Below are 20,274 nucleotides of genomic sequence, written 5' to 3'. Positions count from 1 at the left end.
GGCCTGGCAGGTACTCCATGCACGTGGTGCACATACAGACGTACATACAGGCAAAATACCTTTACACGTAATAGATAAAATTTAAAAGCATTATTTATTTACATATTGTGCACACGCACGCACGCATGTGTGAGTGTGTAGAGGTTTCATCAGAGTTTGATTTCAGATGGTTTCCTCTACTGCTTTCCTCCATTAAAAAAATTAAACTACATTTATTTATTGTTTGTGTGCTGAGGGTAGGGGTAGCTTGTCATGGTGCTTATGTGAAGTTCAGAGGACAACCCGTGAGAGCTAGTTCCTTCCCTTCACCATGAGGACTGAGGCATCCAACTCAGGTCAGTGGACTTTATTGCAAGCCTCTTTACCTTCTGAACCATCTTGCTGGCCCTCTTCACTCTTTCAAAAATTACATTGTTTATTTATTGTGTATTATTATTATGTATGATGGAAGCATTAGTGTCCGTCTTTTAAAAACATTCATTTGTGTGTGTGTACATGTTTCTGTGTGGTGACACATAGGTGGAACACTGCTTCTGTGGAGGTCTGCTCACAGGCATGCCAGAAGAAGGCGCTGATCCCTTGGAGTTCCCAGGCAGATGTGAACTGCCTGATGTGGGTCCTCTGGAAGAGTAGAAAGCATTCTTAACTGCTAAACAGTCTTTTCAGCCCTCCCCTCTTGTTTTTGAGGCAGGGTATCACTGTTTGTTGTTCTGTGTACTCCAGTTTAGTTGGCCCTTGAGCTTCTGGGACATGCTCCTGCCTCCACCTCCCATCTCACTATAAAACTGTTGGGATTCAAACACCGATGTAAAGTTTTTACTTGGGTTCCAATGATCCGAACTCAGGTCATCAGGCTTGAATTGAGGACACTCTTACCCACTGGGCTTTATTGTTCACATTATTTTTTTTTTCTCACTGTAATGGAAGCTCACCATTTTAACCAGGCTCACTGGCCAATGAGCTCCCAGGCTTCCTGTTTTGGTTCCCACAAAGCCCAGCTTTTATACCTGGGTGCTTGGGATTTGAACTCACGTCCTCAAGCTTTCACAGCAAGCACTCTTCCCCACTGAATCATCTCTTCGACCCCTGTTGTATTTATTTCTATGACATTTCTTCCTTTTTCTCTACAATATCCTCTTTTCTCTATTTAACTGTTTGTTCTGCTCATCTCTTAAATATTTTCTATGTGTTCTCAAGCCCCCTTTCTAATAAACTGCTCATATACCTCAGTTATGTTACATGTACTCTTTACTACAGAATCTATCCTATTCTATCAAGTGAGTTCCTGGGGCTTTTGAGATGATTCAACAGTTAAGAGTCCTTGCTATTCTTGCAGAGAACCCACATTATGAACTCATTACTGCCCCTAATTCCAGTTTCAGTGGACCCAGTGCTCTTTTCTGGCTTTCAAAGGCACTACAAACACATGATGCCCAAATATACTGAGGCACAAACACACACACCAAATAAATACTAAGAAAACGTGGTTTCATGTCTGTGAACTCCTAGGCTGTGTTTCAATTCTATTTTTCCCCCCTTGGGGCATTCCAGGCACTTGCTCTTCTGCTGAACCATATTCCCCCAGCCCCAGGATTGGGTTAATTCTTATTTTCTCTTTTATATTTTATTTATTTTATTCTCTTCGTGTACTTGAAGATGGAAGTCAACTCTGTCCCTCCACTATGTGGGTCCAATTCAGTGGGTCAGGTTTGGCAGCAGGTGCCTCCACCCACTGAGACATGTCACCAGCCCAAGAGATTAGGTTAATTCTGAGATCAATCCAGTATACTCTTTTTCCCACACTTACCACATTTGTTAATACTGTTCAGTATACAGCTTTATGAAGTTGGGGTCTGTGTCTGTTTTATTTATTGCTGTTAGCTCCCTATCCTAAACACAATGCTTAAGAAAGTCTGTTCAGACAGATGGTGGTGGTGCATACCTTTAATCCCAGCACTTGGGAGGCAGAGGCAGGCGGATCTCTGTGAGTTGGAGGCCAGCCTGGTCTACAAAGCAAGTTCCAGGACAGGCTCCAAAACTACACAGAGAAACCCTGTCTCAAAAAACCAAAAAGAGAGAGAGACAAAAGAATATCTTTTTTTTTCAGAGCTGAGGACCGAACCCAGGGCCTTGCGCTTACTAGGCAAGCACTCTACCACTGAACTAAATCCCCAACCCCAAAAGAATATCTTTAAATGGATTAATAAATATGATTAAAGTCCACTTTAACTCAATTTATACATTCATCTGTTTCCTTATAGCAACCCAATTCTAGTTATATCACTAAAATACTGACTAATCATTTGACCTGTCCTCTCCGCATCTCAGTAATGTTAAATAAATGTATTTGCCATTCTCATCTCCCTACAGAATACAACTTAAAATTCCTCGGTGTGGACTCGAAGCTCTGGTCTAAATCCCCTCTCTTAAAACTCTCTTCTTGCCAGGCGGTGGGGGTGACGTACACCTTTAATCCCAGCACTCAGGAGGCAGAGCCAGGCGGATCTCTGTGAGTTTGAGGCCAGCCTGGGCTACAGAACGAGAGACAGGCACCAAGCACTAAGCTAGTTCCCAAACAATTTTGAATACAGGCACTCTAATTTTAACAAGGAGTGATGAGTTCTGTTGGAGTCTATGAGAACACCAATAGTTTCAGATCACGGATTATAGAACATTAGGCTTTTTACCATCTCCAAGTTCACAAATTCAGTTAAGTGCAACATCCAATTCAGTGGCCATCTGCACATTTCAAGCACTTGACAGCTACATGAGGCTAGTATCTATCATATTCGACAGTATCTATCATATACCATCATCTGTGAAAATGGGAGTTACCTATAGGTGCTTCAAAGAAAGCATGGACCATCTTCCAAAGCTTGCAAGGAACACTCTCAAACAGATCAAGGACCAACTCAAACCCTCCAAATGTGCATTTTAAAACAGCACTTGCTCCGAAACATAATGCATCAAAGTAATTTCTAAACTATTAAGTAATATAGAAATGTGATATGATAAATAGGGCCAGTTCATGACTTCATCAAAACTTTGGTTCCCCCAAGTAAATCTTAGCTTTTTTCATGAACTTCTCCCATCCACCCAACTTGTGACACAGGCCTCTGAAAATACTCACCCGTGAAGTATTTATTTGAAGGCTAGAAAAATCCAGATAATACCTATCTTGAAGCTTTTCATCTGGGCCCCCACTCCATCACCTGCCTTCTCTGCCACTTCCCTTTTAAAAAAAGAAAGAAAGAAAGATTCCAAAAGATTTTAAGAAACAACAAAATATTTATTTTGAGACTGGGAATTATGGAAAATCTAAATAATGGGAACTGGACTCTCCTCCTCAGGGTCTTCTAAGAAATCAGAAGCACCTCCCTCTGCTTCAGCTCGATGCTTTCCCAGTTTAGCAATCAATTCTTTCGCTGGATTGAAGACGCCATTGGTCTGCTGGTCACAGACATAGCAACGAGAGGTGGTGCGGAAATGCTGCAGTGCACATCTCTCACAGAAATAATGCCTACACTTGGTGACAACTGGGTTTTGGAAGGTCTGGCGACAGATGAAACACTTGAATGGTATTTCCTCATCATCGCTTCCCACTTCGTAGTTTTCGTCCTCATAGACACCATAGCGACCCTCATCAAGCTCACGTTCGATCTGCCACCCGTGCTTGTAATCTGAACGGTCATGGAGGAATTTGCAGCTGTCCCCGAAGCCGCAGAATCCAGTCTCCTTGTAGTCCTTGCAGATGTCAGGCTGGTAATCCCAGCGCACAGTGGCTCGTAGATGCTCCGGAGCTCGGATGGGGCCTTTCCTCACCATCCCGGAGGAGGCATTGCCCATGGATGTATCTTTGGGCTTCACGTATTTCTGATAATTGTTGATTCCCCGATAGATCTTGTCATCTTCCTTGCCCCTCAGCTCCTCCTGGATCTTCTGGCTCCGTTCAAAGATGGATTGTGCATCGCGCTCCTTCTCAGTGTCCAGTTCGTAGACAGCTGTCGCCCCCATATCCTCAGGCCCCACGGGTTTTGCCGAACGGGTCGACTTATAGACCACGCCGAGACCCTCCTGTTCATTCTCGTCCTCGCTACTCAAGCCGCCGTAGTTCGCCTTCTGTTTACCACTGCCGCGCGTCTTCTGGATCATCGGATTGTGGGTAGCCTGCTTCTTCTCGGGTCGGACCACAGCGCTGCCTTCGTCGCTGCTGCTGCTGCTGTCCCCGGACTCCGCATCACAGAGCCGGCGCTTTCGGCGGCCCGCCGCCCCTTTCCGCCCAGGCTTTTTGAAAAGGAAGGTGCATACCTGGCCAGCCGAATTCCCTGGAGAAAGTTGCTCCGACATTTGAGATCACCAAAGCTCTGAAACTGCCGCGGCGTACCGGACCTCTTCGCGTCGTCACACTTAGTATTCTCTGCGGCGGTGATGCGGACAGGAGAAAAAGAGACGGCCGGGATACTGGCTGGTTACGATTGCCAGACGGAGAACGCCAGTCTCTTTTGAGCCCCCGCGGCCGCCGTCGCTTCCTCCTGAGTCATCCAGGGCACCGCCCCTCCTGCCTGCTACCGGAAGGGAGGTGAAACCCGGTCACCTCTGCGGAGCCGGTTGCGGTTTGGAGCGTGAGTAGCGGTGAGGAGATGTGGTTCGAGATTCTCCCTGGCCTCGCCATCATGGGCGTGTGCTTGGTCATTCCTGGGGTGTCCACTGCGTACATCCACAAGTTCACCAACGGGGGCAAGGTAAGGCTGCCTACTCGGCCGCGGTTGGGCTCTGGGGACCAGTGTTCTTCTAGGGATGGTGGGGGGTACGGTGGCCGTTTGGATGCGCAGCCGCTCTGTGAGGGTAAGGACTTGTAAGTGGGTCCTCCTCTTAGTGTTGCCTCAAAGCGGAGACTTGCGGATTCCACGTTTTACTTTAACAAAACATAGCTAGTTTTTTGGTTGAGGGAAAAGTGGCCCCAACGGCAAAATATCCATTCGGCAGTTAGCAAGGTAGATTACAAGAGCCGGGCCCTAATTCCTAGGCTGACGAGAGAGGTGTTTAGCCGTGTCCCTTCTTCCCATCATCATTCATCTCCTCGTGGAAATCGTTTAATTGACTTGGTGGGTGTGTTTGTGCACGTGAGTGTAGGCGCCTGCGGAGATCAGAAGAGGGCACCGGGTCCCTTAGATCTGGAGTTACAGGAGGTTAGGAGGAACCAGAAGTGGGTGCCAGGAATCGGACTTAAGTCCTCTGCAGGAGGAACAGGCACTTAAGCAGTCTCTCCACCCCTGGTCATTTTTATTTTTACGTGTTTGTGTGTATGTATGTGGGTGCAGGCGTGTCAAGGCGCACCTGTGGAGATCAGAACTTCAACGTGCCAGAATTGCGTTTCTCCTTTCACCATATGGGTCCAGAGAATACAAATCAGGTCCTTAGGCTTAGGGCAAGGGCCTTCACCCGATAACCCATCTGAAGCTTTCCCTCTGTTGGTTTAATTTCTCACACCCACATTTCTGTAGCTATGTGCTCTGTGTCCTTAATTGATCCTGCCTCCCTTTTAAACCTCCCTCTGAATTTGCAAGCCTTAAGGAACTCATATCATGACTTTAATTTTTCCTCTTCTGGGCCTCCCCAGCGGCTTTAGAGTACTATCAGATTATAATTTGATTTTTGTTTTGGTGTTGTAATTTTCTTTCCTGTGTAATCTACCTTTGTTGTTTCTTAGGGTCCCAAAGCAACAGCTAGATCTTTTTTTTTTTTTTTTCCTTTCCTTCATTTTTCTCATTCTGTATGGCATGGCTTGCTTGGCCTTGAATTTGTGGATCCTCCTGCTATTACCTCCAGAGTGTTGGCATTACAGACATGAGCCACCACAGCCAGCTGCCATTTTTTAACTTATTAAATTCTTTAGTGTGTGCAAGCTTTCAGAAATCTAAAGACAACTAGCAGGCATCAGTTGTCTCCTTCTACCTTGTGGTAGCAAGGATCTAATTCAAGTCTTCAGTGGCTCACCAGCAAAACAGAGCTGGGCTTGGTGGTTCTACCCTGTAATCATAGCACTCAGGAAGCTGAGGCAGGGAGATTGATAGTGACTGGAGGTCAACCTAGGGCTGTATAGTGAGTTCCTGTCTCAAAGAAAAAAGTTACCAACTTAATCCTAAATATTAATGGTCTGGTTTTATTTAGGAGATTTGGCTTTGTGTTTTCCACTTAGCTGTTGTTTCAACGATGACTCTGTTTTTCTAGTGAGTCATTTATTTTTGTAAAAATTTATTATTATTTACATGTATGTGTGTCTGCTTCTGTCTGTGTGCACCATGGAGAGTGGAAGAGACTATGCAGTCTCCCCTGGAATGGAGTTAAAGGCAGTTCTGAGTCTACCCCGGCCCCCAAACAAAGTAAAAATTGTTGGTGCTGAGAAGCCAATTGAGTACCCAGGAATAGCAAGTGCTCTTAACCACTGAGCCATCTCTTCAGCCCCTAGTTTGTCATTTAAGAAAAACTGTACATATATCTTTTTATTGAGTCGCTCATATTTATAAACTACATTGTCCTTTATTTGAAGGAAAAAAGAGTTGTTCGACTTCGTTACCAGTGGTATTTGATGGAAAGAGATAGACGTGTCTCTGGAGTCAATCGCTACTATGAGTCCAGGGTAAGATAACTGAAAGATGGGGGTGGGTTCTGGTAATGCCTTGCCTAAGTTCATTCAGTACTTACTTAATTTGCATGTTTTTTTACTAGTGAAGTATGCAGTTTTTTATACATATAATGATCTTTGTTGGTGTGTTTTATGTGTGTGTAGTGTGCATTTGTACATGTGTGGGTACACTTCTCATGAATGTGCATGTACAGGACACTTTCCCATTTATTTACTTACTTGTTAGCTGTTTTTATTTATTTTTTTAGGCAGGGTCTCAATATTTAGCCTTGCCTTGCCTGGAACCTGTTAATGTAGACCAAGCTGGCCTTGAACTCACAGATCAGCCTACCTCTGTTTGGTGCTGTTTTGTGAGACAGTTTAGTGTTTTGTCCTCTAATTCATGGAGGGGCCTATGTATGAGGATCCAGGAAGTGAATAGTTGCTTCACTGTAATTCCAGTTAGGGTGAAGAAAAGGCGAGTGTGTGTGTGTGTGTGTGTGTGTGTGTGTGTGTGTGTGTGTGTGTGTGTGTTTGCTGCTGTCAGAAAATGAAGTGAACCAGGTATAGTTCGCACCCTAGCATCCTAGTATTTGGGACATGGAGGCAGTAGGATCAGGAGTTTACCTTTGGGTACATAGGGAGTTTAAGATGAACTTGGATTACATGAGACCTTGTCCAAGACAAAAGAAAAAGCCAGACTTTGAGGTCACCCAGGACTGTGGAGTGAGACATTGTCTCAAAGGTCTTTATTTAGTGATTATGAAAACCAATTCAGTTTATATTGTTGCAGTTAGAGAAATGTGGGATGTGAAATCACTTGCTTTAATAACAGAATGCCATTCTGTGACACTGGAAATAAGCAGTGTGGTACAATTTTTTATCGGAACAGAATTCTCACATTCTCCTTTTCAAATTGTTTTACAGGGCTTGGAGAATATTGACTAAGGAAGCATTTTCCTGGCTGATGAAAAAAATTACTCAGCTATGGTCACCTATTCCTGCTAAAAGGCAAATGCAGCATATTATATACTATGCGCATGTTATATAATGCCTAATAAAAATTAAAAAAAAAAAAAACTAAAGTAATTTTTCCTTTTTATGAAGTAAAGTTGGGGTTTAATAAAGGTATTTTGATATATTGTTGAGAGAAATAGAAGCACTCTGAAGAAACGAAGATACATCTAAACACATAGTTTAGAGTGGGGTGTAGGCTTCATGCAGGGCATGTGCAACAGTCCTTGAGATCCAATGGGACACAGACTTAGCTTGGCCTGCCCTGCCAGAAACAATGGCAGCTTCCCTTAGAATAGGGAAGAAGAATCCCATGGAATTTCAAGGCACCATGCCTTGTGTACAGACAGATTTCACCTTCTCGCAGGTAAATGCCAGAGCATAGAGCAGTGGGGGTCCTACTCTATGCATGGTCAAAATTTAAGGTTATTTTTCTTAGAACATATTGTGCATATGTTTGTACTCTTGTTTAAGGTATTGTACCTATGCAGCTAATTTAAAAATGTAATGTAAATTTCTAGTCCTTGAAAGTTATTATTACTAACTATTTAGGATAATAAAGAAATGCAGGTTAGTAACTAGTTCCCCATAACAATCAAACTTGTAGTCATGTTTTCAAGGTCAAATAGAAATATATTTAAATAGATAGGTGGTCTTCAAACATTTCAAATACCTGCAGAATATAACATTTAAGATGTTTTAATAACATAAGGCTTTTTATAACAATGAGACATGTCTGCTCCTGGCAGCATCAATCTACTTCAGAGAAGATGGTGGGTATTGAAGAACCTCCATATGGAGTTTCCTTTTTTTGTGGCAAAAGTTAGCCACTGGGCAAAAAACTGCTGACAGTATGCTGTCCAAACAGGACACAAAAGAAAGCAACTGCTGAATTTTGCCAAGACAAGGCATGACAGTCCTTCAAAATTCCTACTTCACAGATAAGTCTATCAGATATGCTAGACCTGTAGGCCGAAGATGGATGCCCCAACGTTGCAGAGGAACCTTGGGTGACTGTCCAGGCAGCCAGCTGTTTGTGTCATTTCTCACATTTTTTGGGAGTCACTTGTTTGTACTTCCTGTTTAACTAGTTAATATTATTTCCTTCTCGGGTCTCTGATGGAGTTGAAGACTAAATATTTATAGTTTTCCTTGTTACCAAATTCAGAAAAGAAACTCACAAAAGAAGTGTAAAGTGTATAAGGTTGAGAGACATAAAAGTGTAAATTGCTTATCTAAGAAAATATTTTGAGGTCTAAAAAAATAGTTTTGGGTTGGTAATACAAGTTAGGATACAAAGTGAATTAGGCAGAAAACTTTGGACTCACCAAGATAGAATAGATAACAAAGTATTTTCTCTGACTTTGCCAAATGCAAATAGACTGGACATTGTGAGTGTAATTTTTTTTTATTTTAAAGGGCATGGAAATATATGTGTTTCAGAATATTCAGGTTATGATATATTAAGAAATAGTTGATAAAATCATACTAAAATTTCATCTAGAAAACTACCTCGTCGGGGAGAGAGGGGAGGGGGGGCCTTAAAAACACTTATTGCCAAAGTTAACTTTCTATGAGAGAAGTCTAAAAATCATTTAGAGCTAACCAACCACATAGCAGCATAAAATGGGCACTTTCAAAAACTTGGGAAAATACTAAAAGCTAATTTTTTTTCCAAATAGGGAGGAGAGCTTTTACTTTTTACCATGGCAGTGTCAGGTGTCCCTGCGACATGCATCACACCTGCTCATGTCACAGTCACCAATGCCAGCCAAGTAAGAGAACTGCCTGTTCGAATCTGCAGCCAAATATAGTGCAATTGTCAGGCAGCCTGTTCTGCACAGCACAGGCCCGAAGAGATCAGTAAGATAAAGCAGTGGAAGTAATAAAATTCTGTAAAACTTTCAAAAATTAAGTGCTCCTTAAAGGCATTTACAGTGCTGAAGTCAGAAATCTCCATTAAAAACCCACCTAGTTAAAAAGTGGCGTGGAAATGAAACAGGTCGTTTGGTTTTTCTCTCCCACTTATGCATACACCCCACTCAATGAACACAGGAAAAAGGAAATACTCCTCTTATAAGACTAGATGCGGTGAATACCACAGCTAGCAAAATATCCCATAGAAACCCTCCTTGGAAAGTAAGTCCTTTAGAAAGTAAAGGCTGATCAGCCTTTGCACGTTGAGGTAAAAATTGTCCAGTGCATCAGAAAACATAATCTATGAGTTTCCATTCCTTTTTTTTTCTTTTCTTTTCTTCTTTTTTTTTAAATGGCTCAGTTTTGTTGATGTATCAGACAGGGCTGCAAAGTACAGATTCAGTGCAACTATCTATTCCGAGCTGCTGGTAGGGACCACTTGAGATCAATGTGGCACTATCTAGAGGCAGTAGGCATCTGAAACATTTGAGGATGTGTGGGATGCCAAATTGGTTGAGTTCTTTTCCAAGACTCTCAGGCAAAATACATAGTGTGCTGGGTATCGTGGTGGATCTGCACAGCCTTAGCCAAGGCCTGAGGGTCCCGGCCTGACACATGACTGCCTTCCGCACTGTCATGATCTTTATCCACCAAATGATACCTTGGCCGAAATGCTACCAGCCGGGCATAATATGCAGGGGCAGGAATGGAGACCGAGCGCGTGCACCTTCCGTAGGTGTGACAAAGCTGGTAAGTCAGCAGCTGGAGTTCATCTGCAGTGAAGCAGTTGTCATCCCACAAGACCTGGTAATGTGAAGGGCGGCTGGTTCCCTGAATTCCTGCATGACTACAGAGGTAAAAGTCAAACTCAGACGGATGTGTGATGGTACTGTCCACCGTAGTGCCTGCTGGGACATTGCCACTTTTCCCCACCCTTTCTGTTTTATCTGCACAGAAGAGTCGAGTGTGATGTCTCTTTTGCACTACAATGTAGGTTATTCCAGGCCGATAGTCTTCCTCCAAGCTTATACAGGCCTTTCGAATTGCTAATAGCTCCGGCCAAGCTACCTGTTTCATCTGTCCCTCGGACACCCCTCCACGGTAGTAGATGATACGAGTGGGCTTGAAGCGCGTGGACTTGTAGAACTGAATCAGTAGCTCCCGAGACATGCTTGTCAGATCCTGCACAATCTCCTGACTGTAGAGGAGCTCCTGAGCAATCTCCTGCCGAGACGTCTGCACCCGAACTGTGGCACAATACCGGCTGGGGTGGCCGTCCATGCTGCCCACCACAGCTGCGATAGAAGGTTTCTTCCCGTCCCCAGCAGGCGGGTGAGTGACATCTGCTCCCAGGAAAATGACAGGCTGCTGGAACACTGAAGGCCTTTGGTGAGGTACAAGTACATTGTTAATTCCTCCAAGCTTTGCGTTTATCTTCAGGCAAAGGTTGGAAAGGGTTTGGGGTGAGGTCTTCACAACGTTTTTGACCTGGACACACTGTGTGGCCATACCTAAAAGGGTATCTCCAACACGCTTCACCTCCGCATATACTGGTGTCTTTCCCGGCAGGATAACCACTATCAGCTGCAGGCCCACATATGTCATTTTCACATGTTTAAACATGGGCTCCACACTGTCGGCACCTTGTGCGTACTTGCAGAAGCATGGCTGACCCTGGATGGGCATCCCCGCATCCTTGGAGATTTTACGAAGCTGGTCAGTGAAACTCTTTAGCAAATCTTCCCTACATTGTTTCTGAGGCGCAAAACAAGCCACTGCCCAAACTTGAATCTCAATGCCAGCATAAAGCTGCTTTCCTCGCATGTCCCAGACACCCTGGTTGGGTGTGACTACTGTTTTATTCCGGCCTCCGTACTGCAGCATGGGAGCTGGGAGGACCCTGCCTGTGAGCTCCGTCATCTCATTGTGGACAACAATCAAATCTCCTTCAGGTATGGGTCAGGCCCACCCACCATGCTGTTGCTCTTTACCAGTCTACTGATTTCCTCCTGTCTGTCAGGAGCAGATCTTGCTGTGGCTTTGATCATTGTGGTGGATGTCTGATTGTCTGTGAGCTTCTTTATACATCTCTGTCCTGCCACTATATTACAGACCTCAAGTGGCAAGTATGTATGCATCTGTTCTTGTCCCACCTGAAGGCAGGGCAGATGGGGGTACTTCAGCTGCAGACTATACTTCTGCTTAAAATACTGAGCTACTGTACATTCCAGAGCCTGACCGTTTTCTAGCTGCAAAGGAAAGGTTTGATGACTGGCTGGTCGTCTTGTCACATTACAAACTCGATATTTTCGTTTCATCTGTCCACAGTGAGTCACCTCAACTTTGAGACCTACTGCAGATAACAAAGATTTCTCCACATACACACAAAAGGTCAATAATTTAATACAGGACCAAAGCTCTAATTTCTTTGGTAAACTTGACACACTGGGAGTCCGTTAGAGGTTTCCTTTGTTCATTGATGTTCTGAATATCTAAAACCTCACACATGAACTCAATGATAGGCTGGGCCCAGTAGAAAGCAGTTGCAGATACATCAATATTGAGCATCATATTCCACATGGCAGGTCTCACAGACTGGTGAAAGCCGAACCAGACCTCTCTGCCACCTCCCAGAGGGTGGTAATTGAGAGACCCCACCCCAGTTCCCCCTAAGGCCCGGAGAGCTGAGGAAAGGGACATCTTAAAATAGCCAGAACCAAGTCAGTACCCCATTCCCAGACAGGGTGAAGTCAGAAGTTTTAAAAGTACAAAATCAGACTGTCTGGTGGTAGCTAACCACGAGACGCCCCCCTCCACTGAGATAACATGACCAAATTTTGGAGATGGGCTGTAAAACTCCTGACAGAGCAAAAAATAAAAGTCCAAACTCAGGAAAACTGGACCAATCAAGGGTGGACCCATACTAACCCCCTCCTCTCTGAAGAATTCTGTGGTTTTTGCCTTCAAAAGCTAATCTCCCCAAGAAAGAGGAACTCTCCTCCCTGCCTCACTGCGCCGGGCACTGCGGACGAGGGTTCCTTGCTAGCTCGTATTGCGCCAATAAGTAAACCTTGCTATTGCATTCTGGACATATCTGGTCTCCTGGTGGTCTCTTTGGGGGTCCTAATCTGGCATAACAGTAATAACCTTCAGGAGGTGAGAACAAAGAACGGCCCACAGGAGTGTATCTCATAGAGGGGAGATGCCTTGTAATAACGTCAAGTGCTTGTACTGAGTCGTCAGGGACTTCATTCAGGTGCCCAGCTAAAGCCTCCAAAAGCAACTGAAGGCTCACAACTGACACCCACTACACAGACACTTTGAAAGTTTGGTCTTTGCCCTCACCTGGAAGGGTCACCTCCATGTCAACCCTGTCCCGTCCAATTGGCAGTGGATGTGCTGTGTACATGTTTCTTTTGCCTTCATAGCCGGGCTGCCAATCCCCAAATATCTGCATCTTGAAGTGTCGCACCATAGTCCCTGTTGGAGGCCGTTTTTCTAGTTTAATATCCACATCATAGTGATACACATCTATTTTAGGGATCTGAACCTGAAAATGATTGGCTAACAGTCGAATTGGCTTCCCAACAGTTCCAAGGCCAGGACGACGAGGTGGCTGGAAGAGGCTGGCTGGAGGTCCGGGTCCCAGCGCCTCCATGGCGGCGACAGGGCTGCGTCACTCCGGTCCCCGGCGCCTCCCGCTCCGGGCCCCGCCGCCGCCGCCGCCGCCGCCCGCCGCCGCCGCCGCCGCCGCCGCCGCCGCCGCCGCCGCCGCCGCCGCCGCCGCCGCCGCCGCCGCCGCGTAACGCTTGCTCTCGGGAATATTGGCGCAGAAGCGGCGCCGCGAAGACGCGGGCGCTGGGCAGGGGGCAGCAGCGGCAGCAGCGGCGGCGCCCACCCCAGGGCCAGGGACCCGGCTTCTCTCACGCCTCTTCCGGCCTCGGCGACAACAAAAACAATCCCCGCCGCCGCCGCCGCCAGCTGGAGCGGGAGCGTGAGTGTAATTCTTACCTGATAATAGTTCTTATTGTATATAGTTTTACGGTGTTAGAGCTAAAACCTTCTCTTTTTATTTAGACAAAAAGGGGAAATAACAATATTATGATGCAGGGAGTTAGGTCTCTGTATGGTTCCATAATGGATGGTTTGAAAATGGAAAAATTAAGTGAAGGGATAATCACCTTAGCTGGGATTGACATGTCAATTATAATCATTATCAGTTTGGTAATTCGTGTTTTTTCCTTTAAAAAGCTGTTTGATATCCATGCCAAATACAAAAAAAAAAAAAATGACTAGTAAGATACAGTCCTTAGAAAGACCTACTAATGAAACTAAGAAAAATATTCACACACAGAGGAGTTTATGGAGTAGAATTTACCGCACCATTGCATTATGAAACTGAAGAGGAGCTGCCCAATTCTCTGTCACTTCTCTGATCATTCAGGTTCTTGCCCCGATATCAGACTCCTGAGTTTTTATTGATAAAGAATAATTAAATAAATGTTTCACATGGTGATGTCCAGGCCCAGGCTGCTGCTGTTAAAGTCATGTCTGGTACCACAGCCAGGGTCTGTGTCGCCATCCATGTTGCCACCAAAGGCCACAAGAATTCCCAGTATCTGGGGCTGCCACTGGTGTCCAAGAACTGTGCTGCCACCAGAGCCATGCTGATCTTGGTGGCCTATGCTGCCACCCAGGGCCATGGTGTCATCCAGGCTCAAGCTGCTGGCCCTACTGCAGCCAGGGTCTATGTTGATGTTCACGGCTCCTGTTGCCATGAGGGCCATGCAGATTCCCAGGGTCTGGACAACCACCTGGAACCATGATGGTGTCCAAAGATGGAGCTACCCCTGGGGCCATACTGATCTGGGTGGCCTGCACTGCCACCTGGGGCCATGATGACATCCAGACCTGAGCTGCTGCAGAAGACCATGTCTGGGTCCATGGTCCAATGGCATCCAGGGTCTGTGTTGAAGTACGTGTCCTATGTGGCAACCAGGGGCCATGAGGAGGCCCTGGATCTGAGACACAACCTGTGGCCTTGTTGTAGTCTAGGGGCCATGTTGCAGCCAGAGACATATAGATCAGAGTGGCCTGTGCTACTACCTGGGGCCATGGTGGCCTCCGGGCCAGGGCTTCAGCTGGGGGCCATGTCTGGGTCTGTGGCCCTACTGAAGCCAGGGTCTATGTTGATGTCCGTGGCTCCTGTTGCCATCAAGGACTCTGCAGATTTCTGGGGTCTGGCCTGCCACCTGGAACTGTGTTGGTTTCTGAGGACCAAGCTACCACAGGGGCCATGCCGGTCTGTGGCCCACGCCATCACCTGGGGCCATGATGACATCCAGACCCAGGCTGCTGCTAAGGACCATGTCTGGGTCCACAGTCCTACTGCACCCAGTATCTGTGTTGAAGTTCATGGCCCATGTTGCCACCCAGTGCCATGTGGATGCCCGGGGTGAGGTCAGCCACCTGAGTTCATGTTGGTGGCTGAGAGACATGCTGCAACTGGTGCCATGCAGATCTGAGTGGCCTGCACTGCTACTCAAAGCCATGGTGACATTCAGGCCAGAGCTACTGCTGAGGGCCATGTCTGGGTCTGTGGCCCTACTGCAGCCAGGGTCTATGTTGATATCCAAGGTTCTTGTTAGCATTGAAGGCCATGAGAATGTCTGAAATCATGGGCCACAATGCCACTGGCACTGTGCCAATCTGAGTGGCCTGCACTGCCACCTGGGGCCATGGTGACATCCAGACCCGGCTGATGCTGAGCACCATTCTAGGTCTGTGGTCCCACTGCAGCCAGAGTCTGAGTTGCCGCGGAGGGTTATAGGAAAGTGCTTCAAGGAGGAGCCAAGATGTCATCTAGCCCCAAGCTGCTGCCAAGAGCCATGTCTGTTCTATGGTCCTACTGCAGCTGGGGTCTGTGTTGATGTCTGTGGCCCATGTTGCCCCAAGGGGCCATGGAAACCATGTGTGATGGAATCAGAGGACCGTGCTGAGTAGACCCTGCCCTTCGCAGGCCCTGGGAAAGCTGACCCTGCCCCTCATTAGACACTTCAGCAAATGCTGGCCCCCAACCCTCATGATGGGTGGGGGAGAGCTGACCCTGATGGCTTGAGTGTAGGGGAGCTAGCTCTGCCCCTCGCCTGATGGAGCAGCCCTGGTGGCCTGGAATGACCAGCTCAACTACCACCCAAGCCCACAGCCAGGCCTGGGGTTGGCCCACCCTAACATCTACCCCACCTAGGACCTGCTGGAGCTCGTGAAGGCACTGGTTCTGTGGAACGATAACCACGGGATCTCTGTGACTCAGAGCAGCCGCAGGATATCCAAGAAGACTTTCGCTGGGGGTCCAGTGATGATAGTGTACCAGAAACCAGAGGCCTTGAACCTGACCAATGACTTATTGCAATAAACATTTGCAAGTAAAGCTGATTGGACAACACCTCGGCTCCCAATGCCACCAGGACAAATGAAGAGGTGTGGAGAGGCAGGAAAGTTGGAGGAGTTTTGGTTGGTTGGTTGGTTGGTTGGTTGGTTTTTGTTGTTGTTGTTTGTTTATTTTTTGTGTGTTTTTCTTTTTCTTTTTGTTTGTTTGCTTGTTTTGATTTGATATTTTGGTTTGACTTTTTTTTAAATTTTTGTTTGGGAGGTCCACTTCAGGGATGAGGAGAGGATATGGAGGGACTGGGAGGTGACTGGAATTGGGGTGCATTAATAAAAATATTTTTAAAAATATCACTACAATAGGGTTGGAGAGATGGCTCAGCAGTTGAGAGTGTTTATTGCTTTTGCAGAGGACCCGGTTTCCGTTCCTAGCACCCACACAGCAACTCACAACGTCTGTAACTCCAAATCCAGGGGCTCTAGCACATTCTCCTGGAATCCATGGACAGGAAGCACACATGTGGTACACATACATCCAGGCAAAACACCTATACACATAAAATAATAAAATAAATAAATCTTAGAAACATACCATTATTATTAATAATGATACTAGGAATATTATCAACCATTATAAATAAAGTATATGATGTATCTGGCACTGCTCTTAATCTTTGTATGAATAATTGAGGTTAATTATCATTTTTACAAAGCAACTTTTGGGAGGCAGAAGCAGGCAGATATCTGTGAGTTCAAGGCCAACCTGGTCTATATAGCAAGTTCCAGGCCAGGCAGGGCTAACATAGTGAAAACCCATCTCAAAAACAAACAAAACAAAATAAAAGCAAAAACAAAACAAAACAAAAAAAACCAACAAATCCAATAACTTATTCAGGGCTAAGGATGCAACTCAGTTGGCAGCATTCTTGCCACCATGCTTGAAGCCCCAGTGTGATGATGCACATTGGTAATTCCATAGCTCAGAAAGTGACAGAAGGAGGCCATCCTCTGCTACATAGCAAGTTCACATCCAGCCTGGAAAACATGAGTCTCTGCTTGGGGGGAGAGGGGGACAGAAGGAGAGGGAGAGAGATTGAGAGAGAGGATAGGAGGGACAAAAGGAAACCTATTCAAAGTTGAGCACAATGATGCACTCAGGAGGCTGAGGCATGAGTTTGAGGCCAGCATGGGCTCTATAGAAAGACATTGTCTAAAAAAGAACAAAACTTTGTATTCTAAGCCATGATCATCTTTATTTTGTAGACAAGAAATGGAGAAAAGCTGGATGGTGGTGGTGCACGCCTTTAATCCCAGCACTTGGGAGACAGAGGCAGGTGGATCTCTGAGTTCGAGGCCAGCCTGGTCTACAAAGCAAGTTCCAGGACAGCCAGAGCTGTTACACAGAGAAACCCTGTCTTGAAAAAGAAAAAAGAAAAAAAGAAAGAAAGAAAGAAACGGAGAGAGAAAAGTGCAAATTGTCTCTGAGTCTGTGCAGATAATCATTGTTCTACTCTCTTGTCCTCAATGCACAAAAGACATCTTTCAGAATAGTCAAGCATATAAAGAAGTCCTAACCTCAGAATGTGCACATGAGAAGGGGAGATTGTAGTCAATGATGTCAGACAGTTCTGTGTGGTGATATATTGTGTGCCCTCATAAAATTTGCCTGAAGATTGGAGAGACAAAGGAACAAGCCACTGCCATGTCTTACCTCTAGGACTCTTCAGCCCAAAAAAGCCTCTAGTTCCTGTCTCCTCACGCCTTATATGCCTTTCTCTGTCCAGCCATCACTTCCTAGGATTAAAGGTATGTGCGCTTCCCAAGCAAAGGCATGAGATCTCAAGTACTGGGATTAAAGGTGTGTGCCACCACTGCCTGGCTTTGTTTCTCTCCTAGACTGAGTCAATCTCATGTAGTCCAGGGTAGCTTTGAACTCACAGAGATCCAGACAGATCTCTACCTCCTGAGGGCTATGATTAAAAGTGGGTGTCACCAGTACCTGGCATCTGTGTTTAATCTAGTGGCTTGTTCTGTTCTCTGATCTTCACACAAATTTTATTAGGGTACACAATTTATCCCCATAGTTCTGAGTGTGAGCTCCGGGCAATTTGCATGACATCCTCTGTGCTTCACTTCATTCAAATATAACATGAAACACTGATACCTACCTGATACCATTGCAAGAAGTAAACAACTTGATGTTATGCAGTGACCTGCACAGCATGCAAATGCCCAGTGCTTCTTGGCTGAGGAATGTCACATCACCAATCCTCCAGGCACAGCCCTGCAGGCTCATCTCCCGGGAAGAAGCTAGGCTTACCTCACACAGCTTACTTCTGTTACTGAAGTAAATGGCAGGTGGAACAGGTGTCCTCTTTCCCTCCTCTTGCTTTCTTCTCTTTTATTGACAGGGGCACATGGGCTTAGTTTCCCATTGTTGTTAAGTGCCACCGTTGCTATGGCAGCATTTGTAAACATTCTCTTTAGGAACCTTGGGGCAAAGCACTGAGAGACTGCTAAGGCTTCCCTAGCTACCTCTGCTACTGCTTCAAACAAGAATCTGCTTGTTTAGGTACTGGGCTTTCTTTGCAATGGGGGAGGCCTCAAATGGGACCTGCCATGGTTCTGTTAATCACCCAGACCTCAAAGACGCCATTGGGAGGGACACCGAAGAATGATGTGTGTCCATAGATGGGTGAAGTCACAAAACTTCCTTCCTTCTTTGCTTCCTCGGTCCCTCCCTTTCTGGTTTGTTGATGTTGTTTTGGAGAGAGGGGTCTATGGAACCCAGGCTGCTTTCAAACTTGCTATACAGCCAAAAAATGGCTTTGGGAAGACTCTGTGTCTTCCAGCAGACAGTCCTGTTTGCCGCCAGCTGTAGTACGAGGAAAACTGAGGAGGAGGTGAACCGAGTGGAAAATGAAAATATCAAGGCTTAAATGAGCATTAGTCTAATTATTACAGGGATGCTTAAAGGGTATGCATACTTTTTTGATTGATGGTCATGGGAATTTGTGTAGTGTCCACCCTACCCTTGAACCAATAATGTTGAAAAAGAAAACAAACGATTATCTTTAACGAATGGGGCTTGCAGTGAGAGTGAGATGACTCAGTGCATAAAGGTGTTCCCCAGGACTCACGTGGTGGAGGGAGAGAACTGGTGATGGTGATTTTTCACTCTTTTGGGGGGCCCGTCACCCAGCTCCCAAATAAATTACACACAGAGACATACTTAATTATAAATGCCTGGCCTTAGTTTGGCTTGTTTCTTGCCAGCTTTCCTTAAGTTATCCCATCTACCTTTTGCCTCTGGGCTTTTCTTTTTCTATTTCTGTATACCTTTCTTTGTTTCTTACTCCATGGTTTGCTGTATAGCTGGATGTCCCTAGAGTCCTCCTCCTTCTCTGGCTACTTCTTCCTCCCAGAGTTCTCCTTCTATATATTCTCTCTCCCTGCCAGTCCCACCTATCCTTTCTCCTGCCTCACTATTGGCCATTCAGCTCTTTATTAGACCATCAGGTGTTTAGACAGGCACAGTAACACAGCTTCACAGAGTTAAACAAATGCAACATAAACAAAAGTAACACACCTTAAAATAATATTCTACAACTTCTGCAAGTTGTCCTCTGACCTCCACGTGTGTGCTGGGGTACCCATACCTCTCCCAATTGAGGAAATAAATGCAAAAATATAAATTAAAAAGGAGGCTTGCAGAAAGAAGGAACATGTTCTGGACTAGACGAAAATGAGAGCAGATCCCTGGAAACCTCTTTTTCCCCTATATCAGCTGGTTCACAACTGCCTGTAACTCTAGTTCCAGGGGATCCAACCCTCTTCTAGTTTCCACAGGCTCCTGAACAGACACTTACATACACTCAGTCAAGGCATACACACATAAACTGAAATAAATAAACATTTTTTAAAGTTAGTGTACTATTAGCTGGGCAGTGGTGGTGCACACCTTTAATCCCAGCACTCGGGAGGCAGAGGCAGGTGGATCTCTGTGAGTTTGAGACCAGCCTGGGCTACAGAGTGAGTTCCAGGACAGCCAAGGATACCAAAGAAACCCTGTCTCAAAAAAAAAAAAAAAAAGTTAGCATACTAAAATTAGGATAGTTGGTCAAGGAAATACAAACATGTGGCCACAGTAGAGAGAGACAGAGTTCAGCTTGCTGAGGCTTGTAGGAGTTGGAGAGAAGCAGACTGAGAAGTTGTGTAAGACAGCAGCCAGTCACAGGTGCCCCACACAGGGGGCGGGGCATCAGGGAATGTAGTTTCTCTTTCACACATCTGTCAGCAAGCTCTTCTTAGTGTGTGCCCTCCCTAGGATA

The 20,274-nt window shown here is 45.7% G+C and overlaps 4 protein-coding genes across 6 annotated transcripts in view; 2 read left to right on the top strand and 2 right to left on the bottom strand.

Moving 5' to 3' along the window:
- Positions 1 to 3,268: 3,268 nt before the first annotated feature.
- On the bottom strand, positions 3,269 to 4,507 carry Rnf113a (ring finger protein 113A). Its single transcript, XM_028887331.2, has one exon. The coding sequence runs from the start codon at positions 4,345 to 4,347 to the stop codon at positions 3,319 to 3,321; it is 1,029 nt and encodes a 342-aa protein (XP_028743164.1). The 5' UTR covers positions 4,348 to 4,507; the 3' UTR covers positions 3,269 to 3,318.
- Positions 4,501 to 7,698, top strand: Ndufa1 (NADH:ubiquinone oxidoreductase subunit A1). Its single transcript, XM_028887332.1, has 3 exons — positions 4,501 to 4,742; positions 6,551 to 6,640; positions 7,553 to 7,698. Exons 1-3 carry the CDS (start codon positions 4,641 to 4,643, stop codon positions 7,571 to 7,573), a joined length of 213 nt encoding a protein of 70 aa, XP_028743165.1. The 5' UTR covers positions 4,501 to 4,640; the 3' UTR covers positions 7,574 to 7,698.
- A 1,305-nt stretch (positions 7,699 to 9,003) lies between these two features.
- Positions 9,004 to 13,235, bottom strand: LOC114705442 (protein argonaute-4-like). The gene is given in 4 exon segments (XM_028887335.2): positions 9,004 to 11,496; positions 11,499 to 11,928; positions 11,969 to 12,201; positions 12,701 to 13,235. Coding segments are annotated over 4 exon segments (2,583 nt in total). The 5' UTR covers positions 13,215 to 13,235; the 3' UTR covers positions 9,004 to 10,090.
- A 101-nt stretch (positions 13,236 to 13,336) lies between these two features.
- Positions 13,337 to 20,274, top strand: part of Akap14 (A-kinase anchoring protein 14) — a 25,853-nt gene continuing 18,915 nt past the window's right edge. The window contains exon 1 of one of the 3 annotated variants that reach the window (XM_028887315.2): positions 13,337 to 13,550. The gene's annotated coding sequence lies outside the window, so the exon portion shown is untranslated. Of the gene's footprint in view, positions 13,551 to 17,722; positions 17,750 to 17,916; positions 18,516 to 20,274 lie in introns of those variants that run through there. The other 2 variants (XM_028887316.2, XM_037199456.1) reach the window with 2 other exon arrangements.

The sequence above is a fragment of the Peromyscus leucopus genome, chromosome X (assembly GCF_004664715.2).
Source record: "Peromyscus leucopus breed LL Stock chromosome X, UCI_PerLeu_2.1, whole genome shotgun sequence".
NCBI lineage: Eukaryota > Metazoa > Chordata > Mammalia > Rodentia > Cricetidae > Peromyscus > Peromyscus leucopus.
Note: the sequence above shows the minus strand (reverse complement) of the source record. Positions and strands in the feature narration are given on the sequence as shown.